This window comes from Balaenoptera acutorostrata, chromosome 20, assembly GCF_949987535.1.
Source record: "Balaenoptera acutorostrata chromosome 20, mBalAcu1.1, whole genome shotgun sequence".
NCBI lineage: Eukaryota > Metazoa > Chordata > Mammalia > Artiodactyla > Balaenopteridae > Balaenoptera > Balaenoptera acutorostrata.
In genome coordinates, this window is record NC_080083.1 from 24,199,478 (window position 1) to 24,227,045 (window position 27,568).

A 27,568-nucleotide genomic window follows, 5' to 3' on the forward strand; every position below is an offset into this window, starting at 1 on the left:
TGTTGGCCATGCCCGGTGAATCTTCCTCCTCAGTGCCTGTGGCTGGAGGACCGACCCGGCTGTCAGCCTTATCTTTATGGGCTTTTCCCAGCCCCAACTGGCCCCGGCCCCTTTTTATCTCCTCGGTTGCACTTGGCTTGTTTACTTTGTGAGGCCCTGGGAGCCCATGTCTAGGCCTGGGATGGGAGGCCAGTGGATGAGGGGCCTGGGCCTTGGAATGCCCAGGGAGAGCCAGGAGAGGACAGAAAGAAGGTAAGGGAAGAAAGAGGGAACATTCAGCTGCAAGAGAGGCAGCCAGACATTTAGAAAGCCTCCCCAGAACTTGCCCAGATCCAGATGAAGGGAGAAGAGCTAGGAGGTGGAAAGGAGAAGCAGGGATAATGCAGGGTTGCACCCACGATGAGGCAGGACAGGCAGGTCCTTGCAGGCTGGACTCTCATCCTGATATCCCAGGACCAGCTTCCAGAAGGAAGCAGGCACATGAGCAGGCGGGTGAATAGTCGTAGTCGCTTGGGGAAGGGTAGCTGTGCCCTGGGGCAGGACTAGGCAGTGCCTGTGAACTGGACTCAACTGGCCTGGTCCTTAGCTGGGAAGGGTCTGAGTCCTTTGCCTCGAAGCAGAGCACTTTGGAGCTAAAATCTAAAATGTGAGTGAGTGAGCCAGCCAGTGTGCATGTGAGGGCAAGGCTGGGGTGGCCCCTGGCTGAGTTCGGGGCCTGAATCAGAGTGGCGCTAGGAAAATGTGGCTACTTGGGTGACTTGTAGGCTATGAGAGGGTGCTGTGTCGGGGTGTGAGGACGTGGGTGCCTGCGTGGGTGCCACACAGGTATCTGAGGGAGTGGGAACGTGCAGGAAGGAAAACCTTTGGTTCAGGAAGCCTCTACCTGACCGCTGTCTGAGGGAGTGGGTTTGGGCAGATGAGGGAGCAGGGGCCTGAGAGGCCGCTCAGCCGAAGGCCCTCTCTGCCGCCGTGGAGCCCCGGGAGCCCAGGCCCGGCCCTCCTGGGCTGACTCTCCTCTCCTCCCTACCCAGAAGGTGTCCTGGCTGCCCTGGGCCAAGAGTGAGCCTGGACCCCAGTTATTAGGAACAGACGAAAAAGACCCAGGCTTCAGGCTCCAGGGTCCACGGGAGCCCAGCAGGAGGAGGCACTGGGGGTGCAGCTGGGGCAATGCCGAGAGGGCGGTCCTTCCCCCAGACCTACTCATCACACAGCCCCACACCCAGGGCAGGCGGACCTGGAACCGCACACAAACCCTCCCAGGTCCAGACCCAGAGGGAGGAGGCAAGGGTCCTGCCCGCGCTATTCTCCCTCCTCCGGCTCAGGAGGGGGCGGGGTCCACGTGCGCCAGGGCGGCCTCCCGGCAGTGCCCGAAGCACCCCCCACCGCCACCCGCGGCTCGGCTCCAGGGCTGCCGGGTCTCAGGCGCGTGTGGACCTGGGCATGTGACTCGCGTGTGCTGTGCCCGCAGGAGATGCTGCAGGATAAGGGCCTGTCGGAGAGCGAGGAGGCCTTCCGGGCCCCGGGCTCGGTGCTCGGCGAGGCCAGCGCCGCCAACGCCGCCAACGCCCCCGAGCCCGCGCTGGCCGCGCCGGGCCTCAGCGGAGCCGCGCTCGGCAGCCCCCCGGGCCCCGGCGCCGACGTCGCCACCGCTGCCGCCGCCGAGCAGGTAGGGCGGGGCCGGGCAGGCCGTCAGGTGGAGGTCGGGCGTCGGTTTGTCTGCAGGGCCGCCTGTGTCTGTCAACCGCCCCACTGCGGGCAGGACTGTCTGCCTGTTCGCGCTCCCCTGTGTAGGGCTCGCCTTCTGGCCTTCGTCCTTGCTCCACCTCGAGCCCTTGAGGCTGCTCTGGGACAGGCCGGGGAGGGGAGCCAGCGGCAGAGCGAGCCCAGGAAAACAGTCCAGCTCCGACGACCCTGAGAGGGCGGGGGCAAAAGCCTGGGACCAGGCGGGGTGAGTAGCCCTTGGCCGGGTGCTTGCGGGAGCCGCCGCCGAGCTCCGAGGCCGAGGGGACATCACCGTGACCCTGTGCACGCCCTCTGCCTGTGCGGGTCTGCAGGACGTGTCTGCGGGTGCGCGCCTCTGGCCGAGGGTGTGTGTGCCCATCCTGTGTTGGTGTGTCTGCCCACAAGCCTGTGGCTATGTCGGGCCACGTGGAGTGTTTATGTTTGTGTAAGAGTGTGTCATCTACCCTGGCACGGTCGGTTAGTGTGTCCTCTGCGGGCCCGTCTGTAGGTGCAGCTCTGAAGAAGGGGGTTTCAGCCACTGATTAAATTTTTAAAAATTCACCAATGGTACAGAATAATTTTTTGAAACGACATCTCGAGGCGTGGACACCTGGGGCTGGCAGTGTCCTTCATGGTCCCTTGGGTCTGTGCTCCCCTTTCTGATGGCTCCGCATGGAGCCGTGGGCAGGGCGACACAAGTCCCCTCTCTCCCATCCCTAGACTATCGAGAACATCAAGGTGGGCCTGCATGAGAAGGAGCTCTGGAAGAAGTTTCACGAGGCGGGCACCGAGATGATCATCACCAAGGCGGGCAGGTCAGCGCTGGTTTTACTTCGGGGGGGGATGACGGATGGGGGCAGTGGGGAGACCCACGGGCTCCCTTAGCAGTCCTCTCAGTCTTCAGCCCACGGGGCAACGGGAGTCCCCTTCGCCATTCTGGCCTTAGCTCCAAGTCCGGCCACAGCATCGGAACTGGCCTCGGCAGCCCGCAGGGGGCTACACCACAAGGGAGAGGCACGGGCTGGAGGGAGGGGAGGGGCAGTGATATGCAAATGAAACGCAAACAAGGTCGCGTTGCTGGAGGTCCCCGCTCCAGCACTTTTGGCCCCTGGGGGGCTGCTTTGTCCTCCTCCTTTTGGGGAGCTGCTGGGTTTCTCAGGATTGACTGGGGACCCGGAGATGCCCCTCAACAGATTGAGGAAAGGGGAATGGGACCATGTTTTCCTATTTCCATTACTTTTCCCGGGGCAGCTCGAACCCCAAGTCTCTCATCCCATGGGCACCGCTCCGCCAGTTGCCAGCACCCTCCTCGGCCAAGGCGAAGGCACCGTTGGGCCCTGTGTGTGTGTTGTTCGGGGAGTAGCCCTCGGGTGGCTGCCAGAGAGGGATGATTTATAAAGCGGAACCATCTTTAAAATGTGCTGGTGTCTGTGGGAGAGAGCCCAGAGGAGAGGGAAAGAGGAGGAAGACGGGGCATGATGGAGAGATTCGCTGGGGTGGTGCGCCCCGGGTGGGGTTGGAATCGCAAGGAGAGCGGTTACCAGGTGAAGGGAGATGGCTGCAGATGGAGAAGCTGGAAGGTTCAGGTTCAGGTTCAGAAACGTCCTCCCCCCTACTCTGCCTCCTCCGCAAACTCACACTGGATTTTGGTCCCCGGGGTACAGTTTAGGTGTGAAAATGTCCCTTTATCTGACAGTGGACCCATAGTTGGGTTTTCTGAGGAATAAGATGGTGAAGCTTCAAGGGCCGGGGATGGGGAGTCAGACCTGGGCGGGGGGTGGGGTGGGGGGCTACCCGTTCCGCTCACCTACTTCCATCTGTGCAACCCTCAGGCCAGGTACTTTAGAGTCTATGCCCTTTCCTCATCTCCATCTGTAAAATAATAGGTTTTTCTTTATACAGTTTCATGTAAAGCCCTTAGCACAGCTCCTGGCACGTGTAAGCACACAATAAATGCTAGCGAATACTGTTCATCATAATTAGAGAAATGTCTGGCATTTACTCAGCATTTTTCTTCTACTTTTTAGAAAGCTCTGCTGAACTGCTTAGGGAAGGATGGGTCAGAGGAAACAAAAAGCTGGCAGTTTGCTGTATGCAGAGTAGGGGTGCTGGGTCCTTCCAGTCTGCTTACTGACAGGCCTTGCGAATTTTCCTTTGTTTTGTTGGGGGAGGGGGTCTGGGCACTCGGCTGCCCTCTTGCCTAAGTCAGGGAGGTGGCAGGGCCACCCAGGGCCTCTATCGGGGGAAGGAACAAGGAAATGTCAGGACTTGAGTTTGCTGCACTTTGGGGATGGGGAAGGAGGGTGCACTGGGGAACCTGGTGGGGGAGCAGTCGTTGAGGACGGTGGGGACCAGGTGTCACAAGGCCTGCCTCTTCCTAGTTGTGTGCACTTGGGCTAGTCTCCAAACTTCCTCTGGCTCAGAGGTGTCAGGTAAAACAGGATGGTGACTCTAGACCTACCTGCCGTCCTTCCTTTTTCAGTTACTGTGAGACTCAAACCAGGGACCTTATGAGCAGTGCTTGTTAAATTGTTGAGTGGATTATAAGTGTGAAGAGGGGATTTATTTCTTGTTACTGCTGGGATGTAGAGAAGAAAAGAAGAGAAGGATCCAGAACTTCCATTTTGGGGTAGCAGAAATAACCTTGTCTCTTGAAAATGAAGGGCCAGCATGTTCTTTGGGCATGCGTGGCCTCTGCCATTTTAAACAAGGCATTTGTGATTCTCCTCAGTGGGGTTTCCTGCACCTGCATGGGTCCTCCTCCCTCCCTTCCCCGACACACGTAGGCGCACACGGCGCGCACGCACACATTTCCAGAGGTGACTGGCTTCAGGCAGGTATTTGTGCCTGATCCTAGTGGCAGAAGAGGCACATCACTAGAGGCTTAGAGGCAGGTCTCAGGGAATGATGATAATAATTTTTAAATGACCATGATGATGTTGGCCAATAAGGAATTCATCGCAGTCTTTCCCTGGCAGAAAGTTATCCTTGCACCAGGTCTAGCCCTTAGGAAAGTCACTAGCCTTATCCCCTGCCTGCACGGTTCTCACAGACCCTTCTTCCTCCTGCATAGCTGCCCACGGTCTTCAGAGACCACTTTCACCCCTCTGACCCCGTGTCCCCCTCCTCCCCGCTGCCTCCTTCCCACCTCAGCCTTGGAATGCACTGTGCTTTGCTCGGGCTTGTGGCCCTTCAACGTCCTGTCCAGTGCCGCTCCTTCTCCTCTTCTTTGTGTCTTTACCATCACCTTCCTGGGACACTTCTATTTCTCAGCAGACGGCCTGGACATTTCTCCTGAACCTTGAATCATAGATTCCTAGACCGCTTGAGCTGGAGGAGAACCAAGAGAACATAAACCCAACCCCTGAGAAGGGAAGGCATTTGGCTCTTGCCCATAGAAGCAGAGTTAGGCAGCTGCCAGGTCTACACAAGCCAAGCAATGATGCCCTTCCCCCCAGAACAAAGCCCTAACTTCGAGAAACTCCCTTCATTGCTTGTTTATGGGGGCCTGCTCAAGGTGGAGTTGTTGCTCTGCCCTAGAGACCCTGACTGGTTAGGGGCATGGTTGCTCTCTGGTTGGCCCGTGGAGGCATGGTGGGGGGGGTGGGGGTGGGGCGGGGGCTGGAGGAAAGGAGCCCGAATGTTCTCAAGCCAGTATGAGTCCTTAGTCACAAGCCTCTGCCTTAAGCCCTTGAAGAGCTGAAGGCCAAAGGAAAAAAGGGTCCCCTTCATTGGATAGTGATTTTGAATTCTCAGACAACTTGAGCTGGTGAATAACATGCCAGCCACAGTTCAAGCCATCAATTTCTGAATGCTCGGGGTCCCCCGATGTCAGGTGTACAATGGGGCCACGGCCTTCCCTAGCCAGTCTCTGTCTCTCTCAGGCCCCTGCACCCAGAGAGTTTATGCCCTTAACTGCAGAGAACAGAGCCTTCTCTGCTTCCTCACATCCCTGCCAAGCTTGATACATGTGAGAAACTGCATTTTCTCCCAAACACAGATAAAAGTGAGCTCTACAAAATTTAAATATAAACCTCCCCAATATGAAAATTTCCTAACCGTCTGACTGCTCTACTCCTAGGTCATGGTTTTGCCACCAGATAAATCTCCACTATCAGCCTTCATAGCCTGTTGAGTTCAATGTTGCTTGTGTTAGTGACAGTGAATTTGTGTTTGAAAAATGAACTACTGATGAGAACTCCTGTTGAACCTGTATTGTTTGTTATTCTGAGGCAAGGATTTGGCCCGGCTTAATCCGGGGCTTCAAAGCCAGTTGCCCTTGCTCTGTACACAGAACGTCAGAGCCCAGTGGCGTGGGTGATAAGAGAAGTAAGGGTTGAAGACACTGGGAAAGTGGGTTGGGGAGAGAGTGCTTTGATCTCTTTCTAAAGTATTTTCTGAAAGCAAAAGTCTATCAGAAGGAAGTGTCTTCAAAAAAATCTGAGAGAAGCAACTGGCCTTCCCAAACAGCACCCATTCCACACACCCTCTCTCCTGCCCCCCACCTCAGGGAAAATATTTCTTAAAAATGCTTTGAGTGAAGTAGAAAACTCTGTGTGTGTGTAAAGTGGAAATAAATTACATAGCTCTGTCATTGCTCTCAGAAATCATTTGGCCACAAAAGCTTTGGTCTCAGTGTAGACGGCACCCCTACCTCCCACCCCCAAACTTAGCCTTAGTTGCTAGGCCCTGGCCTCTTTCCAACACACCCAGAATTCTTCTTTAAGACCCCAAGACACTAGGGATAGAAAATGGATGGGGTTTTCTGTGGACCCCTACCCTTTTCCTGCATCCCTTTCCTTTCAAACTCTGGCCTCCACGGGCCTCTGTATGTGTTTATGTACACATATTTATGATATATACATACACATAATTTTTTAATATCAATTTTATTGAAGTGGAACATTTCTGCAGAAAAATGAACAAATCTTGATTGTACAGCTCCACAGACTTTCACAAAATGAACACACTGGTGTTAGCACCACCCAGATAAAGAAACAGCACGTTACTGGCCCCCAGAATCCCTCCTGTCGGCCCTCCCAGTCACCGCCTCTCCCCACCTCGAACCCCCTCTCCAGACTTCTCACCCCTTCGATTTGGTTTTGCACCTACATTTCAGGGAAGGCACATATGGCCGCTCCTGGGGTTCCGGATCCCCCTGAGGAAGCCAGGGGTGTGGTGGATTTGGGGTTGGGGGGCTCTGCTAATTGGAGAGAATCTGGTGGGTCCCCTCGGTTCGTTCTTTCCTGCCCCCCACCCCCATGGATTGGTGGGGAGCGAATAGGTCAGCACCTTGAATTTGGCCACCCGTTTGGCCCCAGGACCGGGCGCCCCGCGGCTCTCTGAGCCCAGCTGAAACTTACTTGGCCCCTCTCTCAGTTCGTCTTTACGGGTTTGTTGCCAAAATCAAAATGCCCCAAACCGTTGCCCGGCGCCCCGCAAGCCTCCAACACCGAGAAACGTCCAAGGAAGCTTATCTTAGCAGTTCATTCTAAAACCATTTCCGAGTATGAAGTAGATAAGGCTCCACGCCCGCACCCTTTCAGAGCCTGTTTCATGATCAGAGGAGAGACCCCCGGCTTTCATCTCCTCCCGGGGCCGGCGGGGCAGGCGGCTTGTTTATTCCCTGGCGGAGCAGTTTCCGCGAGGGCCGGGAGCGCCCCAAATGCCTGCGGACCGGGAGTCCGAGGCGGGCGGGGAACCAGAGCCGGGAGAGGGCGCCAGGGCCGCAGAGAGAAGGTGCGCAGGGCACGGGGAAGGGGTGCGGAGGGGCGCAGGGAGCGGGTGGGACAGAAGGCGCGCCGAGCAGGGGTCTGGGTGGCTGCCGGGTGTTGAGGACAGGGAGCTGGGGCTTCACGGCCACCAGCGCTGGCCGGTGGCAGGGCTGAGTGGGATACGGGCTGCGCAGAGTCACTACTTCCCTGCTTGGCCCTCCCTCCCTCCCTGTCCCACTGAGGTGTTCATTTCTGCCCCCTCCCCCCCCCCCATAGATGATGGTTTTCAGGTACATTTTCTTTTGGTCCTAAATCACAGAAGCAATTTACAACTCACTCTATGGTTTCATCTGTTTCAATAGAGAGGAACTTTACAGGGTGGGGTGAGCCCAGAGGAAGTCACAGCTCCCAGTTCAGCTTGGCCTCTGTGGCCTGAGCCCTGCCCTCCTGGTGAACACTCCCATGCCAGGCCTCTCGGCTCCAACCTTAGACCCTCTGGAACCAAGGGCAGATGCCTTCAGCTTGGGCAGGAGGCCCATGGGGCTGGAAGAGTGTGCGCTTCAGCTGCACACTTAGCCCTTCCCACACACCAGGCAGGACCTTCATCCTCCTGGAGCCCGCTAGGTGGGGAAAGGATAGTGCCTGGGCTCCCCGCTGGGTGTGTTCTCCACGGCCCAGAAGCAGCCACCAAACTGGATGCTAACAGAGGCGGAGACGCCTGTTTCCATGAAGGCAGCGGTGCTCACCTGGCCAGCTCAGGCCAGCTCAGCCTGGAACAGAGGACTTTTGAACTCCCCATTCAAACCACAGATCTCATCGTTCCTCCTGATTTCTGAGGGCAGTTCCCCTAGAAAGAGGGAAAGGCAGGGCAGAGGCTAGGAGACACCTTCCTTCCCTGCCCCAACTTCCTTAAAACCTCCTGGAGGCTGTTATCCGTCAGGAATCTGGTCCACGGTCAGCTTCCAGGAGAGGCCAAATCACAGGACACCAGCCCCATGCCTTGGGAGGCCGAGGACAGGCTCCTTGCCAGCCTTCTCAAAAGCACTAGTCATGTCCGCCTGGCCTCCTGAGCTGCTGAGGTGAAGTACACTAGGACGTAGAAGGGCAAGGGCAGGACCCCATACCCCCGCCTCAACCTAGGTTATGAAGACCGTTGAAGTGGCAGTGAGCCGTTTTCTCCTGGCCCCCTTTGTGGACGCTGGCTGGGGGGAGCGGGGGAAGCTGTGCCTGCCCTCTGCTGTCGCCACCTGGAGTGATTATAGGAGAAGCAGGCTGAGTGCAGGGCACTGGTACCAGGCCAACCCGAAGCCCAGCCAGGGCTGCCCGACTCTGTGGCTGTTTCTGTAGCAGTTACAAAATGGTAGCCTGCAGGGGACGGGATTCTTGGCCTTCCCCCAGGGAGGCGGGAGCTGAGCAAACTGCTGCCTCCCTCCCCTTCAGCCTGAGGCCCACCTGGAGAGAGGCTGGGCCAGGAAGAGGGTGGTGCAGGCTCCAGCTGTGCCCCCGGGCCGGCTGGGCAGGGGGCTGGTAAGCAGGAGGCAGCACTGGATTCCTGGGGAGGGGGTGGGGTGGACATTTGAAAATGCTTTCAATTGACATCTGAGACAAATTCTTCCACACGGTTTATGAGTCCCTAGACTTGCCGCTAGAACTGCCCTCCTCTCTCCAGGCACACACGCACGCACTCCACCGGGTACGCACGCACATGTGCCTGTGCACACACATGGTCACACAGCTCCCGCACCCCTGGCCCACCGCAGCACTCACGGGCCTGTCCTCCAGCGGGAGAGGGTGCACACGCTGGGGCACCCTCCACCCCAGGGTCCTGGCCTGGGCTTGCCGTAGGGTCTGCCACCTTGTGGGGGCCTGGATCCCTCTGGAAGCCCTGCTCTGTCAAGGTAAGCTGGTTCCCTGTCGACAAAATGGGGGACTCCAGTCATCTGTTTGAGGTGTTTAGGACAGCTTCTCCTGAGGGTTCCCATGCTGTCTCTCAGCTTCATGAGAGCCGGAGGGCCCCCTGATGGCTTTCCCAGAGTGGACAGCTTGGGCTTCTACCAGCTCAGGGGATTTGGCTCCCCGTGGCCTTAGTGTCTTCAGTTAGGTTTGGCTTCTGCCTCTCTCTTGGGGACATCTTTGGGGGAGATCAGCTAGGAGGGGGTGGGAGCATCTGAGGAGGACAGAGGAAGTTCCCCTCTGAGGAAGTCCGGTGTCAGGGACCTGGTGACCAGGGGAGGGTACCCCGCAGGTATGGGTACAAGCTGTTGTATGTTTGGTGTGCTGAGGGGTCTGAGGAAGCTCTTCTCTAGAATGTTCCCTGAGCCTCAGGGTCCTGGACAGTTTCATCATGGGCTGCAGGAACTGCAAAACTTTCTGCTTTTTTGCTGACTCTATTTTCATAGAGGTAGGTCATACCACGGGGTCTGTGGAGGAAGGAGTACAGTGGGGGTCAGTGGTAAGAGCTGTAAGTGGACTCATTTAATCCACACAGCAACCTATGAGATTGGTAGTCCCATTTTAGAGATAAGGAAACCAAGGCATAGAGAGATCCAAGCAAGCTGCCCAAGGCATCATGGTTTGTCAATGGTAGGGCCAGGCTGTGGACCACGGCAGAGAGGTTCTAGAATCCATGCTCTACTCCTCAAGGCTCCTAGACTGACTTTCTGCGATACCCAGTGAGTGCGCACAGGCCCAGGCAAGGCATTCACAGGGATAAACACCTCTGCTAAACACACAGAAGGCATCCAGAGACCGAGCAGCACTCCTGCTCTCCTGCGAGTTGGTTTGAGGCCTGGGGGTTTCCATAGAGACATGACCCAGAGGGGGCATCTCATTGATCATGGAAGCAGCTGACAGGGACTTCCAGGTCTTCAGCTCTGAGCCCCTGTAATGCCCCCCCCCCCGCCACCCCAGAACTTTCGTTGTGTATGGATGACAGACAGGAGGGAAATTAAGGCAGCCTGGTTGGGGTTGAGACCCTCTCTCACATCCTGGCTGGGGTCTCTGTGCTTTAGCTGCTCACAGCCACAGACTGACGACTGCAGGGGCTCAGAGGGAGCAGCTCGTGCAGCCCTTTCCTTGTAGAGGGGGAGGCTGACCAGAGAGGGAAGCAACGTACCCAAGGTCACAAAGCTCTGCCCAGTGCCGAGATCTCTTGCTAAAGAGGCAGTGCCTCTTAAGGCCTTCTGTCCCCTCACCCACTCTGTGCCACCTCTCCTGGTGCTCTGTCCACGCCTCTGCGTCATCTCTCGGCTTCCCCCAGGAGGATGTTCCCCAGCTACAAGGTAAAAGTCACAGGCATGAACCCCAAGACCAAGTACATCCTGCTGATCGACATCGTCCCCGCGGATGACCACCGCTACAAGTTCTGTGACAACAAATGGTAAGAACCCGGGACCCTCACGTCGCCCGCCTTCCCACTCGCACACCCATCCCCACCTGATGTTTGGTCCAGGGACTTACCAGTTAGTCCCAGTGACTGGCCAGATCCGCAGCCTTGGGCACCGGGCCTGCTGAGGCTACAGGGTCATCAAATGTTCGCACACCTGCTGCTGGTGGGGCAGGGGCTGGGGCTGAAAATGAGCCGCAGTGTTTGGGCTTTTGGTGGATTTCAAGGGTCTGTGCTCTCCCCACAGCTGTGAACGAACAGGGTGGGTGCCTGTGCTTTGGGATGACAGATGAGCCCCAGCACTGGGCAGGTTTAGGCTCTGGCGGCTCTGTGCTCAGGGATGGGGGCAGAAGATAGAAGCCACTTTCCTTGAGGGGCTTTGGTATTCCATAGTTAGGGCCCAGTTACCTGGGCTGTGGCGTCTCTCTCCTGTTCCTACACTCACTTGCTCTTTGGCCGCAGAGCCTTCCCTCTTAAGCTGTGTCCCCCATCCAGAGAGAGTAGTCAGGTTGAAGGGCGAAACCAAGCTGGGACCGGGTGAATAAACGCTGGGCTGCTTTTCCTGAGGCCATCCCGTTAGTACCCTGTCTGCCCCCAGAGCCCAGGACAGCGCCCAGGGAGAGAGAGGGATGAATGAATCCACAGTCCGGGACGTGGGCTCAGCGGTGGATGAGTAATAGGGCTGCAGAGCCTGGACCGAGGAGGCCAGATTCGGTGGTCAGGTCCTGCCAAGGGCTTGTCTCTGTTCTGTCTTTGGGCTGGAATAGCACTCAGAGCAGCTTTTGGCTCAGGGGACAGCTACCAGTTAGTTTCTTATGATTGTTTTGGGGGCAAGCAATTTGAAAATTGTCTACGTCCTCTGAGAAGCTACCTCCAAACTTACAACATTTAAAAATTGTAAATATAACACATACATGGAAGTGCCTAAATCTCCCCACAACATACTTGTGATTAGCCCCATTCCTTCAAGTAAATCATCACATGTCTCTGTAATTTCACTTTCTCTTTCTTATTGCAGTGAAATACAGGAGGTTCAGAAACGCTCTCCCTCCCCAGCACTCTTTCCTCTGTCCCTCCCTCTTACCTCCAAAGCCCTAAATTGACAGTCTGATAGGATCATCAGGTGATTTGTTTCTCAGGTCTCTGGGGATTTGCTCTCAGAGGGCACAGGGAATCTGGGCTCCCCCAGGCTGCAGAGCAATCAACTGCTCTGGCTTCTCCGTGCTCTGTTGGCAGGATGGTGGCAGGGAAGGCTGAGCCGGCCATGCCCGGAAGGCTCTACGTTCACCCGGATTCTCCTGCCACTGGGGCCCACTGGATGCGGCAGCTGGTCTCCTTCCAGAAGCTGAAGCTGACAAACAACCACCTGGACCCCTTCGGCCATGTAAGCATGGGACTGCCTGGCCTTGAGGGCGAGTCCTGGGGCAGTGTTGGGGATGGGCCGGTCCAGGGATCTGGGATCTGGAGAATCCATTCTCGGGATCCAGCTCCAGGCCGGTTTGTGGAAGGAGCACAGGGTCTGAGTCCCACAGCAGAACATCCTTCTCCTAGCACTTTCTGGCTGGGTAACTTTGGGCAAGTTTCTTAGCCTTTTTGAGCCTTAGTTTCCTTGTCTAGAACATGGAGATGACCATGTGAGAATTAAATGAGAGATTACACATGAGGCACTTTGTGCGTAAGAAGCTCCAAATAAATGGCAACTATGACAACAACGACGGTGATGGACCAAATCTCAGCTTCAGTTTCCCCAAATCTGGCCTTGCTGGAGCCTAAGACAAGTGAACCTCCTTGAGAAAGAGTCATTGATGTGTTCTGAAGCCTGTCTCTGGCGTGTACCGTCTGCCTGGCCCGGCAGCCACCTGCCCTGGAAGGGAAGGCCTCGCTCTGGCTCCTGTGTCAGCGCCTTCCTGGCCTTGCCCGGGACCTGGCTGTCACAAGAGAGATTCTGGAGCCCCAGGGATCCTGCTGCTGATGCCCCATCCAGGCTGCTGAAGCTCATTCTTTCCCCCGTCTGTCCCTGGCAGGCCCACAAAAGCTTTTTATGTGGAAATTTTTAGCTCAAGTGTGTGGCAAACAGAAGCCTAGGGACCTGGTATCATCTGCCAGGGAGCAGGCCTCGCCCCTCTAGGCTACCCATGGTTACCCTGGAAACGCAGGGCGGGGTGTGGTGGAGCGGGCGCAGTTGAGGCTCCTCGATGCCGTTGCCCCGGCTGCACCCATAACACTCATACCGTCCATGTGGATGGTGGTGGTGGGGGAAGCAGGGGTGGGCGCGGTGCAGGCATGTGCCTCTTTGATGCCTCAGTTCTATTTCTGGGGAGCTGTGTGCAAATCAGAATTCTGTGAATCATAGTTCCTTAATGGAAAATGCCAGTGATGCTTCATTTCTGATTGATTGGTGTGTAACTGGCAAGCAGCTCTCGGTTCTCATTTTCTCAGAGTCTGTTCAGTTCTCTTCTGGGTCACTGGTGATCTCTAAACCAGCAATTAGGAGGCTGCTTCATTAACATAATAAACTCCTGACTTCTCTGTTTTGCGAGCAGCTTGGGCATTCCCGTGCAGGGCAGGCAGATGCCGTTGGGTGTGTGACAGAGACATGCAGGTGTGCGTGGTGACGTGTACTCATGTAGCCCCAGCCTCTCCCGGGGGGCAGAGAGAAGCCACCATCCAACGGGAAGGGTCAGCCAAGCCCCCACCTCTCAGAGCACAGGGTCTTTTAACCAAGGGCCAGAGGGGCCTCCCATTCTGGCCAAGACTTTGCTCCCGGTCAGCTCCTACCTGGCCTCCTCTGCTTGGCCAGGCTGTGGGATCAACCTCAAAAGGTTAGCAAGGGCCTCAGTGGTGGGAGGTGGGAAGCCACATCTCTGCCCACAATTGCACACACACGCAGACCCCAGGGGACAGACCACTGGGGTGGACACAGAGCTTGGCGGAAGCTGGATCTTTGGGCGAGTGACCAGAAGTACCCAGGGAATCGAAGCCCTGGAGAATTTTGGATGCACAGCTTGCTGTCATGGTTCCCAGCTGCAGGGATGGCTCTGAGGGCTCTTCCGCCTCCCTGGGCCCCTGCAGAATGTGGCAGGGGAGAGAGCCAGGTGGTTGAAAAGCTGGGATTTTTAGGAATCGGGAGACCTGGCCTTCATAGCCCAGCAGTAGGTTTCCCAGCCTGGCTTGCCTCTGTGGTGGCTCTACTGGAGTCCATAAGAGGTTTGCAATAACGCTGCATATAGTCTTGAGTCTGGGCCAGTGGGGCTGCTTGTTGGGCTCGTGACGTTGGGGGTGCCCCTGGCTACACTCGCCGTGCCTGCCTGGGGCTCGCCTCTCCTCGGCAGGAGGGAGAGTCCCCGTACTAACCCAGCTTCCTCCCTGGAGGGTTCGGTGCAGAGCATCTTCCTTCTCCCCGTCCCCGAATTTACCCAGCGTGTGCAGTCTATTGGTTACGACACCCCTTGTGGGGTGGCAGGGCTCAGGGAGATGAGGTGCTTGTCTCAGGAGCTGGGAGTAAAGGAGCAGAGCGTGGGCCCCTGCCTCCTGATGCCTAGTCCCGCACTCCTTTGGCTTCTCCACCTGTCTCTCCGCACCCAGGGCCTGAGCTGTCCGATCTTCAGCCATCTGGAGCGTCACTGGGGAGGCAGCAGCCTCTGCCCATGCAGGCCAGGGCTGCGGAGGATGAGCTAACTTCCTCGACATACCAAGGCAAAGTGGCCCATTTGAACCTTGGCTTTCTGCTCCTTGGTCTGTGCCACCTGGAGTGGTGAGCTCTCCCAGTCGCCCTTCCTGGCTTCTTGGTGCAGGAGCCTGGGAAAGAGCCATCTTGTACTGTGAACTTGCCCCCGACAAGTCCCTCTGCACAGCTCACCTCCACACTTGCAATTTTCCCTAAAAGCTTCCAGACCTCAAGGAACTTTCTCCAGCCAAATGGACTGGGGACTTTCCCCTTGGGTCTCACAGTATCTCAGAGACTTTAGCAGCTGTCTCCCATTTGCAGACTTCCCCCAGGAGAAGGGTCCAGAGTCCGGGAACCCCTCAGGCCACAGGGCCACATGTTCTGGAAAGACAGGATTGGCTTCTGACTAGAAAACTCCTGTGGGTTTTTGCTGTGAGTCCAGGAAAGCCCTCTGTTCTTGAGGGGTAGGTTCAGGGTGGGACCCCTGGGTTCTGGGTGTAAGCCTAGGGGCAGAGGACTGGCGGGCAGCAGGGGCAGAAAGGATCAGGGGGCTGGGGCCGGGCTGGGCTGCTCCAGTTCAGCTCCACTGCTGTGGCTCTGCTGGCTACAGAGGGTGCCTGCCATCCTCCCCTCCTACTCGCCAGCCCCTCCCACCCCTAGCAGGGCCCTGTACCAGGTGACCACGTGATGGGAAGAGAAGCTGCTTCGGGAAATTGAGGAGGGCCTCACTGGGGTGGGGCCTGCGTCCTGTAGTGGGACGTGGAGGTGGCTGGCACGTGGGTCTTACTTTTCTCCTGATCTGGAGGCAGGGAGGGGATGGCTGCAGTGAGGGGTGTGTGTGTGTTTGTGTGTGTGTGTGTGTGTGTGTGTGTGTGTGTGTGAAGGGGAATGGCCGTCTTCACCACCTCTTGTGTCTCAGGACTCCCAGATTGCCGAGGTAAAAGGTTAGCTTTTGATTTCGGGCACAGTAGGTCTCACTGTTCCAGAGGCAAAATTAGCCCCGGACTGGGGGTGTGGGCTCCCAGGCCACAAAGTGGCACATGCGCCATCCCCTCGGTGTGCTTCCTTCTCCAGCCACAGGCCTCTTAGCCTAGTTCGTTACTGCTGAGCCTTGGAATCCAAGCTCAAATGCCACATCTACAGGGAGACGGTTCAGGGTCCCCATTATATGCTCTCAGAGCACCATGCACCTTTCTGTCCAAGTACTTACCACAGTTATAATTTTATACTTATTTGTCAAATTTGTTTTTGAATAGGAAATACATTCACATGGTTTAAAAATCAATCAATGAATAAATAAAACACGTCTGCAAGGAGACATTTCCCTCCCCTGGTTCCCCATCCACCTAGTTTTTTCCAGCTCTGGCCACAGGTAACCATTGTTACTAATTTCTTCTCAGTGTTTCTTTTTGCATATGCAGGCGGAATACAGAGTCTCAAATCCCTTCTTTTCCACACAAAAGGTAACATACTATAAACACTTTGCACCTTGCTTTGTAAACTTAGTGTATCATGGAGATCATTCCATTCATGTAGAGCTGCCTCTTTCCTTTCTTTACAGCTGTATAGAATTTCATCATGTGATTGTTCCATTAATTATGTAGCCAGTCCTTATTGAAGGAATTAGATGTTTTCCTATATTTGCTCTTTTGATTAAGCTTGTACATATGTCGTTTTATACCTATGGCAAGTATTCTTTCTGAGAAATTGCCTGTTCAAGGGGTGCTTGGATTTGCAATTTGTAATTCTGCCCTCGACTGGAGTCCCAGTGATGTGTATTCCCACCATCGCTGTAGGCTCACGAACATGGTGGGAGAGAAAGGTTTGGATCTTTGCCAGTTTGATGGGTGAAATATAGATGTCAGTTTTAGTTTCAATTTATATTTCCTTTATTATGAGTGAGATTAAGCATCTTTTTTATATGTATCTCCTCTTCGGTCCTTATCCTTTGCTCATTTTTCTCTTAGATTTTTTTTTCAATCACCTATCCATTCTAGGAGCTTTTATAAATTAGGAAGATTTCGCTCCTAATCTGGGATGTTGAATTGCTTATATGTTTTTCCCGTTTGTCACTTGTCTTTTGGTTTGGCCTATAGTGGTATTCCTACACAGAAGTTTTTGATTGAATGTGTTGGTCTTTTCTCTGTGGGTTCTGGATTTTGAGTAATTGAAAGCCCCTCTCCACTCTTTACTTATAAGGGAGTTTTCTTCTAGTATTTTATGGAATTATTATTACACTTAAACCATTGATCCTTTTGGAATTTATTCTGGCATTCTACATGAGGCGTGAATCCAACTTTTTTTTTTTCTAGAGAGCTATCCAGTGGTTCCCAACACCAATAACTGACTGGTCCCCTTCCCTCTCTGGTTTAGGATGCCTTATTTCTGTACACTAAATCCCCTTCTGAATCTGTGTCTGTTCGTGTGCCAGTGCCTTAACTGTTGAGACTTCATAATAGGTTTTAGTGTCTGGCAGGCTTGGTCCCCCTGCATTGCTCTTTTTTTTCAGAGTTTTCTTGGCTGGTCTTGTCTATTTTTTTATACGAGCTTTAGAATCAGCTTGTAGTGTTGAGAAAGAAACTTGCTTGTATTTTTATTAGAATCACTTTAAATTATAAATTTACTTAGGGAGGATTGATAGGGATGCCTTTCTCTTTGTTGAAGTCTGATTTGTGTCCTTCAAAGGTGTATTCAAGTTTTCTTCCCGAGGTCCTACACATTTGCTGCAAGCTATGTCATCTTGTTTGTTACTATTATCAGTGCAGTCTTTGGTCCACTACTTTTTCTCACCACTGATTTTTGCTTGATTTTTGGATTACCGTGTGACTTCCCCACTGGATGGTAAACCGTGAGGTTTTTCATCACCATTGTGTCCTGGTGCCTGGCAGTGTGAGTGGTGGTGAGCAGTGAGTGAGTGAACCTGCTGATGGGGGGATTATTTAGACAGAGAAGGCACTTCCTCCGCTGGGTGCCGATGTCCCCCCAAAGCATATGCCAGCCAGTGGGGACCCAGAACTATTGGTCTCCCTCTTTTCCTCCCACGTTTGCTGAACCCTGACAATGCACCACGCCTTGCCGGGCGCTCTGGGACACAGACTACCCATCCGGCTCCAGACTCGGCCTCACCCTCCCCAGCCACAGGGGTGCAGGTGCGGGTACGAGCTAAGGCTCACTGTCTGACGTTGGGCAGATGCCTTCCCCCGCTTGAGCCTCAGTTCCTTGCCTGTTAAAATGGGGCTAATAATAATACCTCCTTTACAGGGATGTCGTAAAGATCAATTGTGCGATGTGTGTAGAATACCCAGCGCAGGGCCTGGCACAGAGGCTGCGTTCAGTGAACACTGGCTGTCATTGCTGTACCTGGGAGGGAAGGTGGGAAGGCAGCTGCCCTGGGCGTGAGGCCTCAGGCCTGTCTGACCCAGGCCTCTTGAGTCGGCTGACGGGTTTTCCGACTCAGTTCTAGTTTGGATATTCTTCGGGCCAATCTTTGGGTCTCTCCGGTCTTAGTTTTGTTGTGTTTTTTTCTTTTTCCTCTAAGTTGCAGATCCTGTCTCTTTCCTAAACCTCTTTGCGGGGCTGGAGAGGGTAAGAAGGATGATGGAGAAGGTCGTCTTAGGAAGTAAAAATGTGATGCAGGAGAAAATTTGGCCTTAATATATGACAAGCGGACATCAGCCCCACTTGTCGTGGGGCTGGCATCCAGGTACGCTGTGCTCTACGATGGGCGACAGGGCCTGGTGAATCCTCATCCCCTGCAGTGTTTGGTTGAAACCTTATCCTTAATTACCGAGCTTGTTGTTGAGAGCAGTGTGTGCTGTCTCAAGGGCCATCTGGAATCTTCCCCGGATTCAATCTCCAGCCAGCTGTGTGTCCTTGGGCAAGTCACGTTCCCGCTACTAGCCTCCTGTTCCTCGTCTGTACAATTAGGAGGTGAACTAGAATGATCTCTAAGGTCTGTCCCTCCATGCCCTGGTGTGCTGTGATTCCAGCACAGATGAATCTGGGCCTCGTTAGCCAAGCACGCCATGGCGATCTCTTGAGGAGATGGATGTTTGGCGCTATCACAATTGCGAAAATAGAACAGGCCTCTGACTTGTAGCCAGAACATAATGAATCCCATTTCTGTAGAACAGTGATGACGACGGGACCAGCCGTGTAGTGGGGTTTGTTGACGTGGCTGGCCCATTTGACCCAACATCCTCTGCAAGAAATATAGATGTGAGATTCTGGCTAAACAGTTTAATGCGGCGCCTGAGGAACTTCCGAGTAAAGCCAGGTGCGAGTCACTGAGGTGGCTTCCCATTCTCCCAGGCCGTCGGGACCGATGCTGTGCTTTGTGTCTGCATTGGTTCAATGGGTGGAACTTTCTTCCACACACCTGTCCAAGTTCCAGACTGTCAGAGGCGGGAGGGGTGTTTGGGACCACTTAGTCGAAGGCCTCACTTTACAGATGGGGACCCCGATGACTGGAGGGGAAGAGCTTGCTCAGGACTTGCAGCTGGTGGGCAGAGATCCATAGAAGCTTCTGGGCCTCTCTTGGCTTCTCTGTGGCTGGGATTGGACTCCCCAGTGGCCCCTACCTGCCCTTGCAAGTCTGGCAGTTGCTCTCTTCCCAGATTTTCCTGCCAGGCTGTCTGGTTCCCTCTCCTAGAAGGTGTGTTTGGCATTCTCTCCACCCTTGTCATCCAGGACCTTGTCTGATAGGCTACGGATCCGGCCTTTATCCCAGGGGGCAAGAGGGAGGCATCAAAGGTGGCATCATGAATTTAAGATATTTACTGAGCCCTAAATACTGGCAGGAGTTCGGGGGCCAGCGGACAAGGGAGGCAAGAGGAAGAAATACAAAGGGCCCTGCTCTCAAGCAATGTAGTCTTCCTGGATGAGCCAGTAGGTTCTAAGCAAGGGAGTGACCTGATCTGATGTGTAGCAGGTGAAATGGAGAGGAAGTAGACGGAGGCAGGGAGGGGGCTGCCGCAGAGCCCAGTGAGAGGCGGCGGGGCCTGAGCCAGGGCTGCGCAGGGGGAATGGAGGAGCCTTTGTTTTACAGGTGGAGTCACAGGCCTTGGTCACTGATTGGACCTGGAGGTGGGTGGCAGTGAGGGGGAGGGGATTGATGATGCCCAGGGCTCTGGCTGGACTGTCACAGCCTGTGACTGCCCAGGTGGCAGAGGAGCAGGGTGGGTGCTGCTGTTTGTCCCAAGGTGTCCTTAAGGGACGGCACAGCCTCACTGCGTGGTGACTGCAACATCTGCCTTGGGTTCTGTCCGCCCGTTGTCTGTGTTCTCCCCTTGGGCGCCCCACCACCCCCCGCCAGGGGAGCTGGCCTGATGCAGGGTTAGCCCTGCGTGTCAGGGGGCTGGAGCGTGGGAGTGATCATGGAAGGATTGTCTGTGCACATGTTTGATCACTATTTTTGACCTGAAAAGTGCCTTAGAGGTTATCCTGTCTCTAGTGAGCAAAGAAAGACAAGGGAGGAGGGGACAGAGAGTTTGTAGTCATGGCCCAGGTCTTTCTCCGCCCATATCCTGGTCTCGCACTTACTTGTTCCTGTTTTGAAGTAAAGGAGCCTGGAGGTACAAAAGGAATAAAAGATATGGCCCTTTCTCTTGAGAAGTTATAATTTAATTGAAGGGACAGGAAGAAATGGGAAGCCGCTAGGAAGCAGCACAATAGCCAAGTAGATGATGCATGGAAAGGAAGTTTCAGAATTGGGAGTTCAGAGCAGGCCTTAGTAGTGTGGGAAGACTTCCTGGAAGAGTTGGGCCTTGAGATGATAGGCCTAGAAGGTGAGGGAGAATGGGAAAGGAAGATCAAGGCAGCAGAGGGAACTGCCCGTGCAAAGGTGCAGAGGCAGGAATCTGGCATCTAGGCTACCTCCCGGGTAGTCAGGTGCTGGGTCTTCTGGGCACTGGGGTCCTTTGTGGGCTCCTGCAGCGTGGGTACAGTGCAGGGTGACAGAGTAACCTAAAGGGTCTGGGAGGTGTTTCCCAACCCCCAGCCCCTCTCCCGAGGGGCCCCTTCCCAGGCTCCTGGAACACGAAGTCCGTTGAGGCCTCCCCGGGCAGGACTTGTGCCCTTCAGTCTCACGCTGAGGTTTGCTTGGCAGGCTCCCAGCTGGGCAGTGGGTCCCCAGCTGCAGGATGTGATTTGGGATTTGGGGAGCTCTGTACTTGCCCCAAGAGGGTCCAGAGGTTTGTCACTGAGGGCTGAGTGAGGAGTGGCCCATGCAGAAGAGCTAGTTTCTGCTGGACGGAGCTGCGCAGCCAAACCGAGGAGCCCGGGGAAAGTCAGAGCCTACAGCCCGGCTCCTGGGCTGCCCACGCCCTTGGCTGAGCCTCTCGCTGGGCTGCCTCTGTCCCCAGGGTGTGAGGAGAGCAGAACCTCGCCAGACGAAGGCTTCAGCCCAGGCTTGCCACAGAAGGGCCTGGCTCGGGCCCCTTGCTTGGCACTCTGGTCACTCAGGGGTTAAATCTTTCACTAAGCCTCAGCCCCAGGCCTGGTCCTTGGGAACCTGGAAGGGTGAGAGGCAGCAGAGCCAGCCCAAGGGAGGGGCACTCCCTGCGGAGAGAAAGGAGCTCAGAGGGGACCAGCCTCACCCAGTCAGGACAGGAGCCAAAGGGTTAACAAAAGCAGTGGTGCTGATAAAATGCCCCAAATGCCTGGTCCTACCTCCAATGGGAAGGGCGTCTGGTAAATGTCAACGATAAAAAATACATTTTAATGGCACATGATGCTGCGCTACCGTGGGGCACAGGCAAATGGAGTGGGTTTGGGGCCGCAACTACCGTGTGTTTCTCCCAGGGCTCTGGGCCAAGTCTCCTGGGCTCTTCGCCTTTTGCCCCAGGCATCCTCAAGGGCTGGGGGTGCCTGGGGCCTCTGGGCTTCCTCCTACCTTGGTACCTTGAACTCTAGTCCCTGACGGCACTCCCCTCCTGGCTGTGAGCTGCCCGGGACAGGTCTGAAGGCAGAGTGCCTCTGGGTGTCCCCAGTGTCCCCTCAGCAGGCCTCTGTGAATGAAGGAAGGAGTGCCCCGAGGGAACAGGTCGGAGTGCACCATTTTCCTCAGCATCCTCCCTCCCCCATCTTGCAAACCCTGGGCTGTGAAGCTGCTTTTGTTGCTGACAAATGTGAGAGGAGGGGCTGAGCGCCCACCGCTGACAACTCTCCGAAAGGCAGGTCCCAAATAAGTGGGGAGGGGTGAGCAGGGGAAGAAGAGCAGGCTAGAACAGGGGGAAGCCCGGGGAAGAGTCAGCCTGCCGGGCTGCAAGCTGAGGCTCAGAGAAGTCGAGGGACTTGCCTGAGATCACACAGTGAGTCAGTGGCACCTGGACTTTTCGCCTACAGCTCAGAATTCCACCAACTACATGCTGAGTTCATTGGGGCTTTTAAATGGTTATGTCCCCATTTCCATACTGAAGGGTCTGTAACATCCGGGAGGTCCTGGGACCAGGAGTTGGTGCTGGAGCAGAGAGTCCAAGTGGGGCCCAGGGGCCTGCTTCTTCAACCTTCAAGGGAGGTTTGGACCTTTCTGGGCTCAGCCCCTGGAACCCGGGTTTTTAGGACAAGGAAAGCCAGCCCCAGGCCAGCTGAATGAGGCCGAAGACAAGAGGGTGGGGACCCGGAGCTCAGAAGAGACCCTTCTCTTCCAGATCATCCTCAACTCCATGCACAAGTACCAGCCGCGGCTACACATCGTGAAGGCTGACGAGAACAATGCTTTTGGCTCCAAAAACACAGCCTTCTGCACCCACGTGTTCCCAGAAACTTCCTTCATCTCTGTGACCTCCTACCAGAATCACAAGGTATAGCCCCACCACCCCGCATGTCTGCGCCATCACAGAGGTAGGAAGTGAAGCCCCGATGCAGCAGGGCTGAGGCAGGCAGGGCAGGCGCCTCAGGAACCTGCTAAGCCCTGCAGAGCAGTGAGAAATGGTGATGTGCAGGAAAGGAGACCAGATTCCTGAACCCCCAGCACAAAGTAACTGTGGTCTCTATGCTGGGGATGCACAGAGTTGGCAACTGTAAAGACCGGGAGCGTGGAGCTTGCCCTGTGGCTCAGTGCTGGGCCCTTTCGTTCTACAGTCTTCTTCTCCCAGGTGGGATTCTGCACCTGCAGAGAGAAGGGGGTGGAACAGGGAGAGGAGCCCTGGGGCACTGCCAGCTGTGTGGGAGCAGGTGACTGAGCCATCTGGAGGCCCTTCCCAGGCAGCGGTCACAGGGTCCTGGCATGTCCTGGCCCACCTCCCACCCCAGCCCGACCATCCCAAACTGCCTCCCGATCCCCGCCCGGGCCACTCTCCCCTGCCTCCCTGCCTTCGCCCACGCCATCCTTCTCAGAAGGCTTTCACATCTGCACAGTGGGACTGGCCAGATTGGGGGAAGGATCTTAGGCAGAAGAGTGACAGAGTCAGGTTTGCATTTAGGAGAGTCACGCAGAACCTGATGTGGCAGTTGCACTGGAGGCGGGTGATGTGGACGGCAAGCTGCCACAGGCCCCCGGGAGAGGATGCCAAGGGGCTGAATCGAGGTAGCACAGCGGGCGGGAGAGCAGGAGACAGAACCAGGGGCTCTGCCGCAAGTGGAAGGGATAGGAGCCCGCGACGTGAAGGGCAAGGCCAAGGAGGCCTCAGCAAGACGCAACTTCCCCAGACACTGCGGGGGTTCTGAATGTGCCTGGGGTCGGGGAGGAGGGCCAGAGGCCAGCCCAGTCCTCTCCCCCCAGTGACTCTACCGTGTATCCTGTCCTGACAGATCACACAGCTGAAAATTGAGAACAACCCTTTTGCCAAGGGGTTCCGGGGCAGTGACGACAGTGACCTGCGTGTGGCCCGGCTGCAGAGGTGGGGCTGCTCCGGCCTGGGGGTGGGGCGGGTGGGGCGGGTGGACCGGGTTCAAGCACAGGGACTCGTAACCCTCAAGGTATCGCCACTCGCTTCCCGCCTCCCGCTGACTGTCCTCCCCTCGCCCCCAGCAAAGAATATCCCGTGATCTCCAAAAGCATCATGAGGCAGAGGCTCGTCTCCACCCAGCTGTCATCCAAGCCTGACGTCAGCCCCCTGCATGGGGCTCACCAGGCGCTCCAGCACTACCAGTACGAGAACGGGGCTCACATGCAGTTCGCTGCGGCTGAGCCCCAGGACCTTCCCCTCAACACCTTCCCAGCCCAGAGGGACTCCAGCCTCTTCTATCACTGCCTGAAAAGACGAGGTACCTCTCTCCTGGTCTAGAAGCCCTGGAGGGTCGGGGGGGTGACACTCTCCCCACAAACACTCCCTACTGCACATGTGAGCACGCATGGGCGCGCGCACGCGTGCACACACACACACACACACACACACACACACACACACCTGGTTATTGTGTGGCCTGGGAGAGGGAGCCTGACGCTTTGGGGACTGTGCCCAGGCTCAGTGCAGGGATGTGCTTCTTGCTTTTCACGCAGCCCTCAGAACCCTCACAGGCAGCTTGCGGCCTTGGTGTCCCCAGACACCGGTACCCCTCCCGAGCCCCAGGTGCTGCTTTGAGCAGGGTGGGCAGAGGACACAAGTCAGCCAGGCTCTGTCTCTAGGCGTGGGAGGAGGTGGAAGCATCACAATCCCGAGGTTTCCATTTAGGGAGGCGACCTCCATCCTAACACAGGGAGTCCCTAGCACAGGCTCCCCACCTCATCACACCAGATCTGCAGAGGCTCCTTGAAAGTGGCAGGGAGCTGTTGTGGATGCAGATTGGGGACCAGGAAGACAGGCAACACACTTGTCCGTGCTGGCTTCTTTGTGAGGAAGAGGAGCCCTGAGCCGAGAACCAGATGTGCTCTGGTACCAGGTCTCGATTTTTCCCTCTATAAAATATGAATGATTAGTGTTATTACACCAGAAGTCCTCACAGGGCCACTGAATTGTCTTGGGAATGAGTTTGGGTACTTTTGCTTGCAATCCAGAATGTTCTCTCAGCCCAGCTCCTAGGGACCAGCCAGGCAGGCCCCTGAGTACCCACCACACCAGGTCCAGTAGAACTAGTGACCTAGAGCAGGGGCTGGCAAACTGTGGCCTTTGGACCAAATCTGGCCTGCTGTCTGTTTTTGTTCAGCCTGTGAGTCATACGAAATGGTTTTTACATTTTAAATAGTTGAAAAACGTCAAGACTGTTTCATGATATATGAACATTATATGAAATTCAAAGTTTGGTATCCATAAATAAAGTCTTATTGGAACACAGCCAAACACATTTATTTACCTATTGTCTGTGGCCGCTTTCCTGTTGAGAATCCCTAGAGAAAACAGAAGGAGGGAGACCAAGACAAGCGACCGGACAAGTGTTCTTAATTCACTGAGTGGGCTGTCGCCCAAGTCCTCAGGCCTGGGTCATCCCTGCATCCCAGGGGAGCCCGTGCTTGTCCAGAGAGTCAAGCCCTCATGCTTGAGGATGTTGAAAGACACACATCCATGGTTTGGAGCAGTTAATGTCATCTTTCCCGAGACAGAGTATTAGCTTAGCCTTAAAAGTGCAAGTCACCTTTTACTTATTAACAGCTCCATTTCTTAATTGTGTAAACCCTGTTATGTTGGAATCTGTGTAATTACAATCTGATGGGACTTCTTTGAACATATGTAGGGTTTACTTCCTCCTCTAAAAGCAATAGGAGCGTGACTGTGAGTAGCTTTGTCTTGCTAAGGCCTTCCTGGGAGTGGAGGATTGAGGCCGAAGCATGGCGGCTTTAATTTTCTGGCTAATTCAGGCAAATGTAGCCTCTGGGCCCGGTTTGGGCTGGCAGTTGCTTGCACTTTCCTTGGCCAGGGTGGGCCTAGCCTAAGAGTGCCAGTGCACATTAAGGCCTCTTACCATCCCCCAGAGTCAGAGTGGCAAAGGATCAAAGCTATACGCTGCCTGGCTAAACACATCACTCAGTGTCCAGTGATGCAGTGTGCCCCATGGCCTTTGAGCGTGGTCCATGATCCGACCGCTTCTTGGCTGCTGCCACCTTTGAAAAGCTGTAGCTGATTAAAATGGTTCTGGGAGCGCCGTGGTAGTGTGGGGCAGTGGGGGCCCTGAATGACAAGGATGGGCTGTCCTAGCGTCCAGCGGGGGTATTCGGGGCCCTGGGCTGGCGGAAGTGGCTCTTCCTGAGGTTTCTTTGTCTTCCGGCAGACAGTGCCCGCCACCTGGACTTACCCTGCAAAAGATCTTATCTGGAAGCTCCCACTGCAGTGGGGGAGGATCATTATTTCCGGTCTCCCCCTCCCTACGACCAACAGATGCTAAGCCCCTCCTACTGCAGTGAGGTGACCCCACGAGAAGCCTGCATGTACTCAGGTTCAGGGACCGAGATCGCCGGGGTGTCCGGGGTGGACGACTTGCCCCCGCCCCCACTGAGCTGTAACATGTGGACGTCAGTGTCGCCGTACACGAGCTACAGCGTTCAGACCGTGGAGACTGTGCCTTACCAGTCCTTCCCCACGCACTTCACCGCCACCACTATGATGCCCCGGCTGCCCCCCATCTCGGCTCCGAGCTCCCAGCCGCCCGGAAGCGCCCACTTCAGCGTCTACAATCAGCTCTCACAGTCTCAGGTCCGAGAGCGAGAGCGGGGGCCAAGCGCCTCCTTCCCGAGGGAGCGCGGCCTCCCCGGCACGGGCACCGGCACCGCGTGCGAGCGGAAGCCGCCCTCGCCGCACCTGAATGCTGCCAACGAGTTTCTCTACTCGCAGAGCTTCTCCTTGTCCCGGGAAGCCTCCTTACAGTATCATTCAGGAATGGGGACTGTCGAGAACTGGACTGACGGATGACTCCCAGGGCCCATCCACAGCCCCAGGACCGTGTTAACCCAGCATTAACCTCTGAGGGTGGCGTGCACTACCAAGAAACACAGGAAGGTATCATAAAGGGTGGGGTGCGAGCGCGCGTGAGCGTTTCTTTGGAGGGCATCTATCTTCTGACATACGACTGAGGCCATGACAAAGGAAAAAACACACTTATCTCGGAAGTGATTTTGGCTGCAGGACCTGGATCCATTGTTATCTGATATCTCTTGACATGCCCATGGGTGGGATGGGAGTGGAGAGTTCAGGTGGTGAGGTTTCTCCTGCAGGGGAAGTCGGGGGGGAAGGTTCTCCTTGCTGGCGGGGGGGGGTGGGGGTGGGGGTGGGGAGGGGTCTCTGCACATCTTAAGAGTCCTGGCCTTGCAAGGGAGCTGAGAATCTTGTTTTGGGAGCAGGAGACCCATTCCTTTGGCTTCCAGAGATTCTGTGAGGCCACCTGAGAGGTGGGCTCAGCTAAGCCACGAAGCCCTTCTGGGAGAGGAGCGCTGACTGCTCAGTTAGTGGCCCGGAAATCGATCCCCGGAGCTCTGAGGTCTGAGGGACAATTTTTAGAGAGAGAGTCATAGGCTAAGTGCCACCTGATGGGTATTAAAACATTGCTTTTTCCTTCAAGAAGAGGGAAAATACAACCACTAGCATCTCTAGCATCATTCAGGTTTTCTTATAACGTACGAAGCCCTTCCCCCTCCGTCCCCAGTATACAGCCCCTCACTCTCTCTGATGCGCAAGACTCACCTCTCAGGCCCCATCTGTGTCCTACGACTGGCCAGTAGGAAGCACACTTGACCTGGCAGTGTCCCCAGGAGACCGCACTGGAGCTGCTGCCCAGCAGCTCTAGAGCCCGTTCTGCTCCCAGAAAATCCTCGCCTCTGGAGCAAGAAAGCCCAACAGAAATAAAAACGAGAATTCAGAAAACATTCATTTCTTCCAGTGAATTCAGCCAGTGAGCTCAGAGGAGCAAGGATAATTCTTCTCCAGGGAGGTGGATCTCGTCCTCAGCTCAGCTCTTTAGCATTGAATGTCACCAGACCGTCCGTGTGGCTGGTGGGAACTCTGTAATCAAATTTGGGAAATCACTAAACTCTTTGCATGCCGAATAGCTATTTATATATTATATAAATAAATAAATAAAATAAAATATATAAATATATATATCTCACAAATGCAGGCCACATGTCAAATTCAGCTTTGCTTTTTTACAAATGAATAAACTTAATAAAATGAACGTTGGAGAGGGTGTTTGGAAAGACATCTATTTAAATCT

At 55.2% G+C, this 27,568-nt stretch overlaps 1 protein-coding gene across 1 annotated transcript; it reads left to right on the forward strand.

The window, feature by feature from the left end:
- Positions 1 to 1,466: 1,466 nt before the first annotated feature.
- Positions 1,467 to 26,534, forward strand: TBX4 (T-box transcription factor 4). Its single transcript, XM_057536299.1, has 8 exons — positions 1,467 to 1,666; positions 2,443 to 2,537; positions 10,696 to 10,815; positions 12,058 to 12,205; positions 22,138 to 22,290; positions 23,240 to 23,328; positions 23,460 to 23,695; positions 25,634 to 26,534. The coding sequence occupies exons 1-8, from the start codon at positions 1,472 to 1,474 to the stop codon at positions 26,269 to 26,271; spliced, it is 1,674 nt and encodes a 557-aa protein (XP_057392282.1). The 5' UTR covers positions 1,467 to 1,471; the 3' UTR covers positions 26,272 to 26,534.
- The last annotated feature ends 1,034 nt before the right edge of the window (positions 26,535 to 27,568 follow it).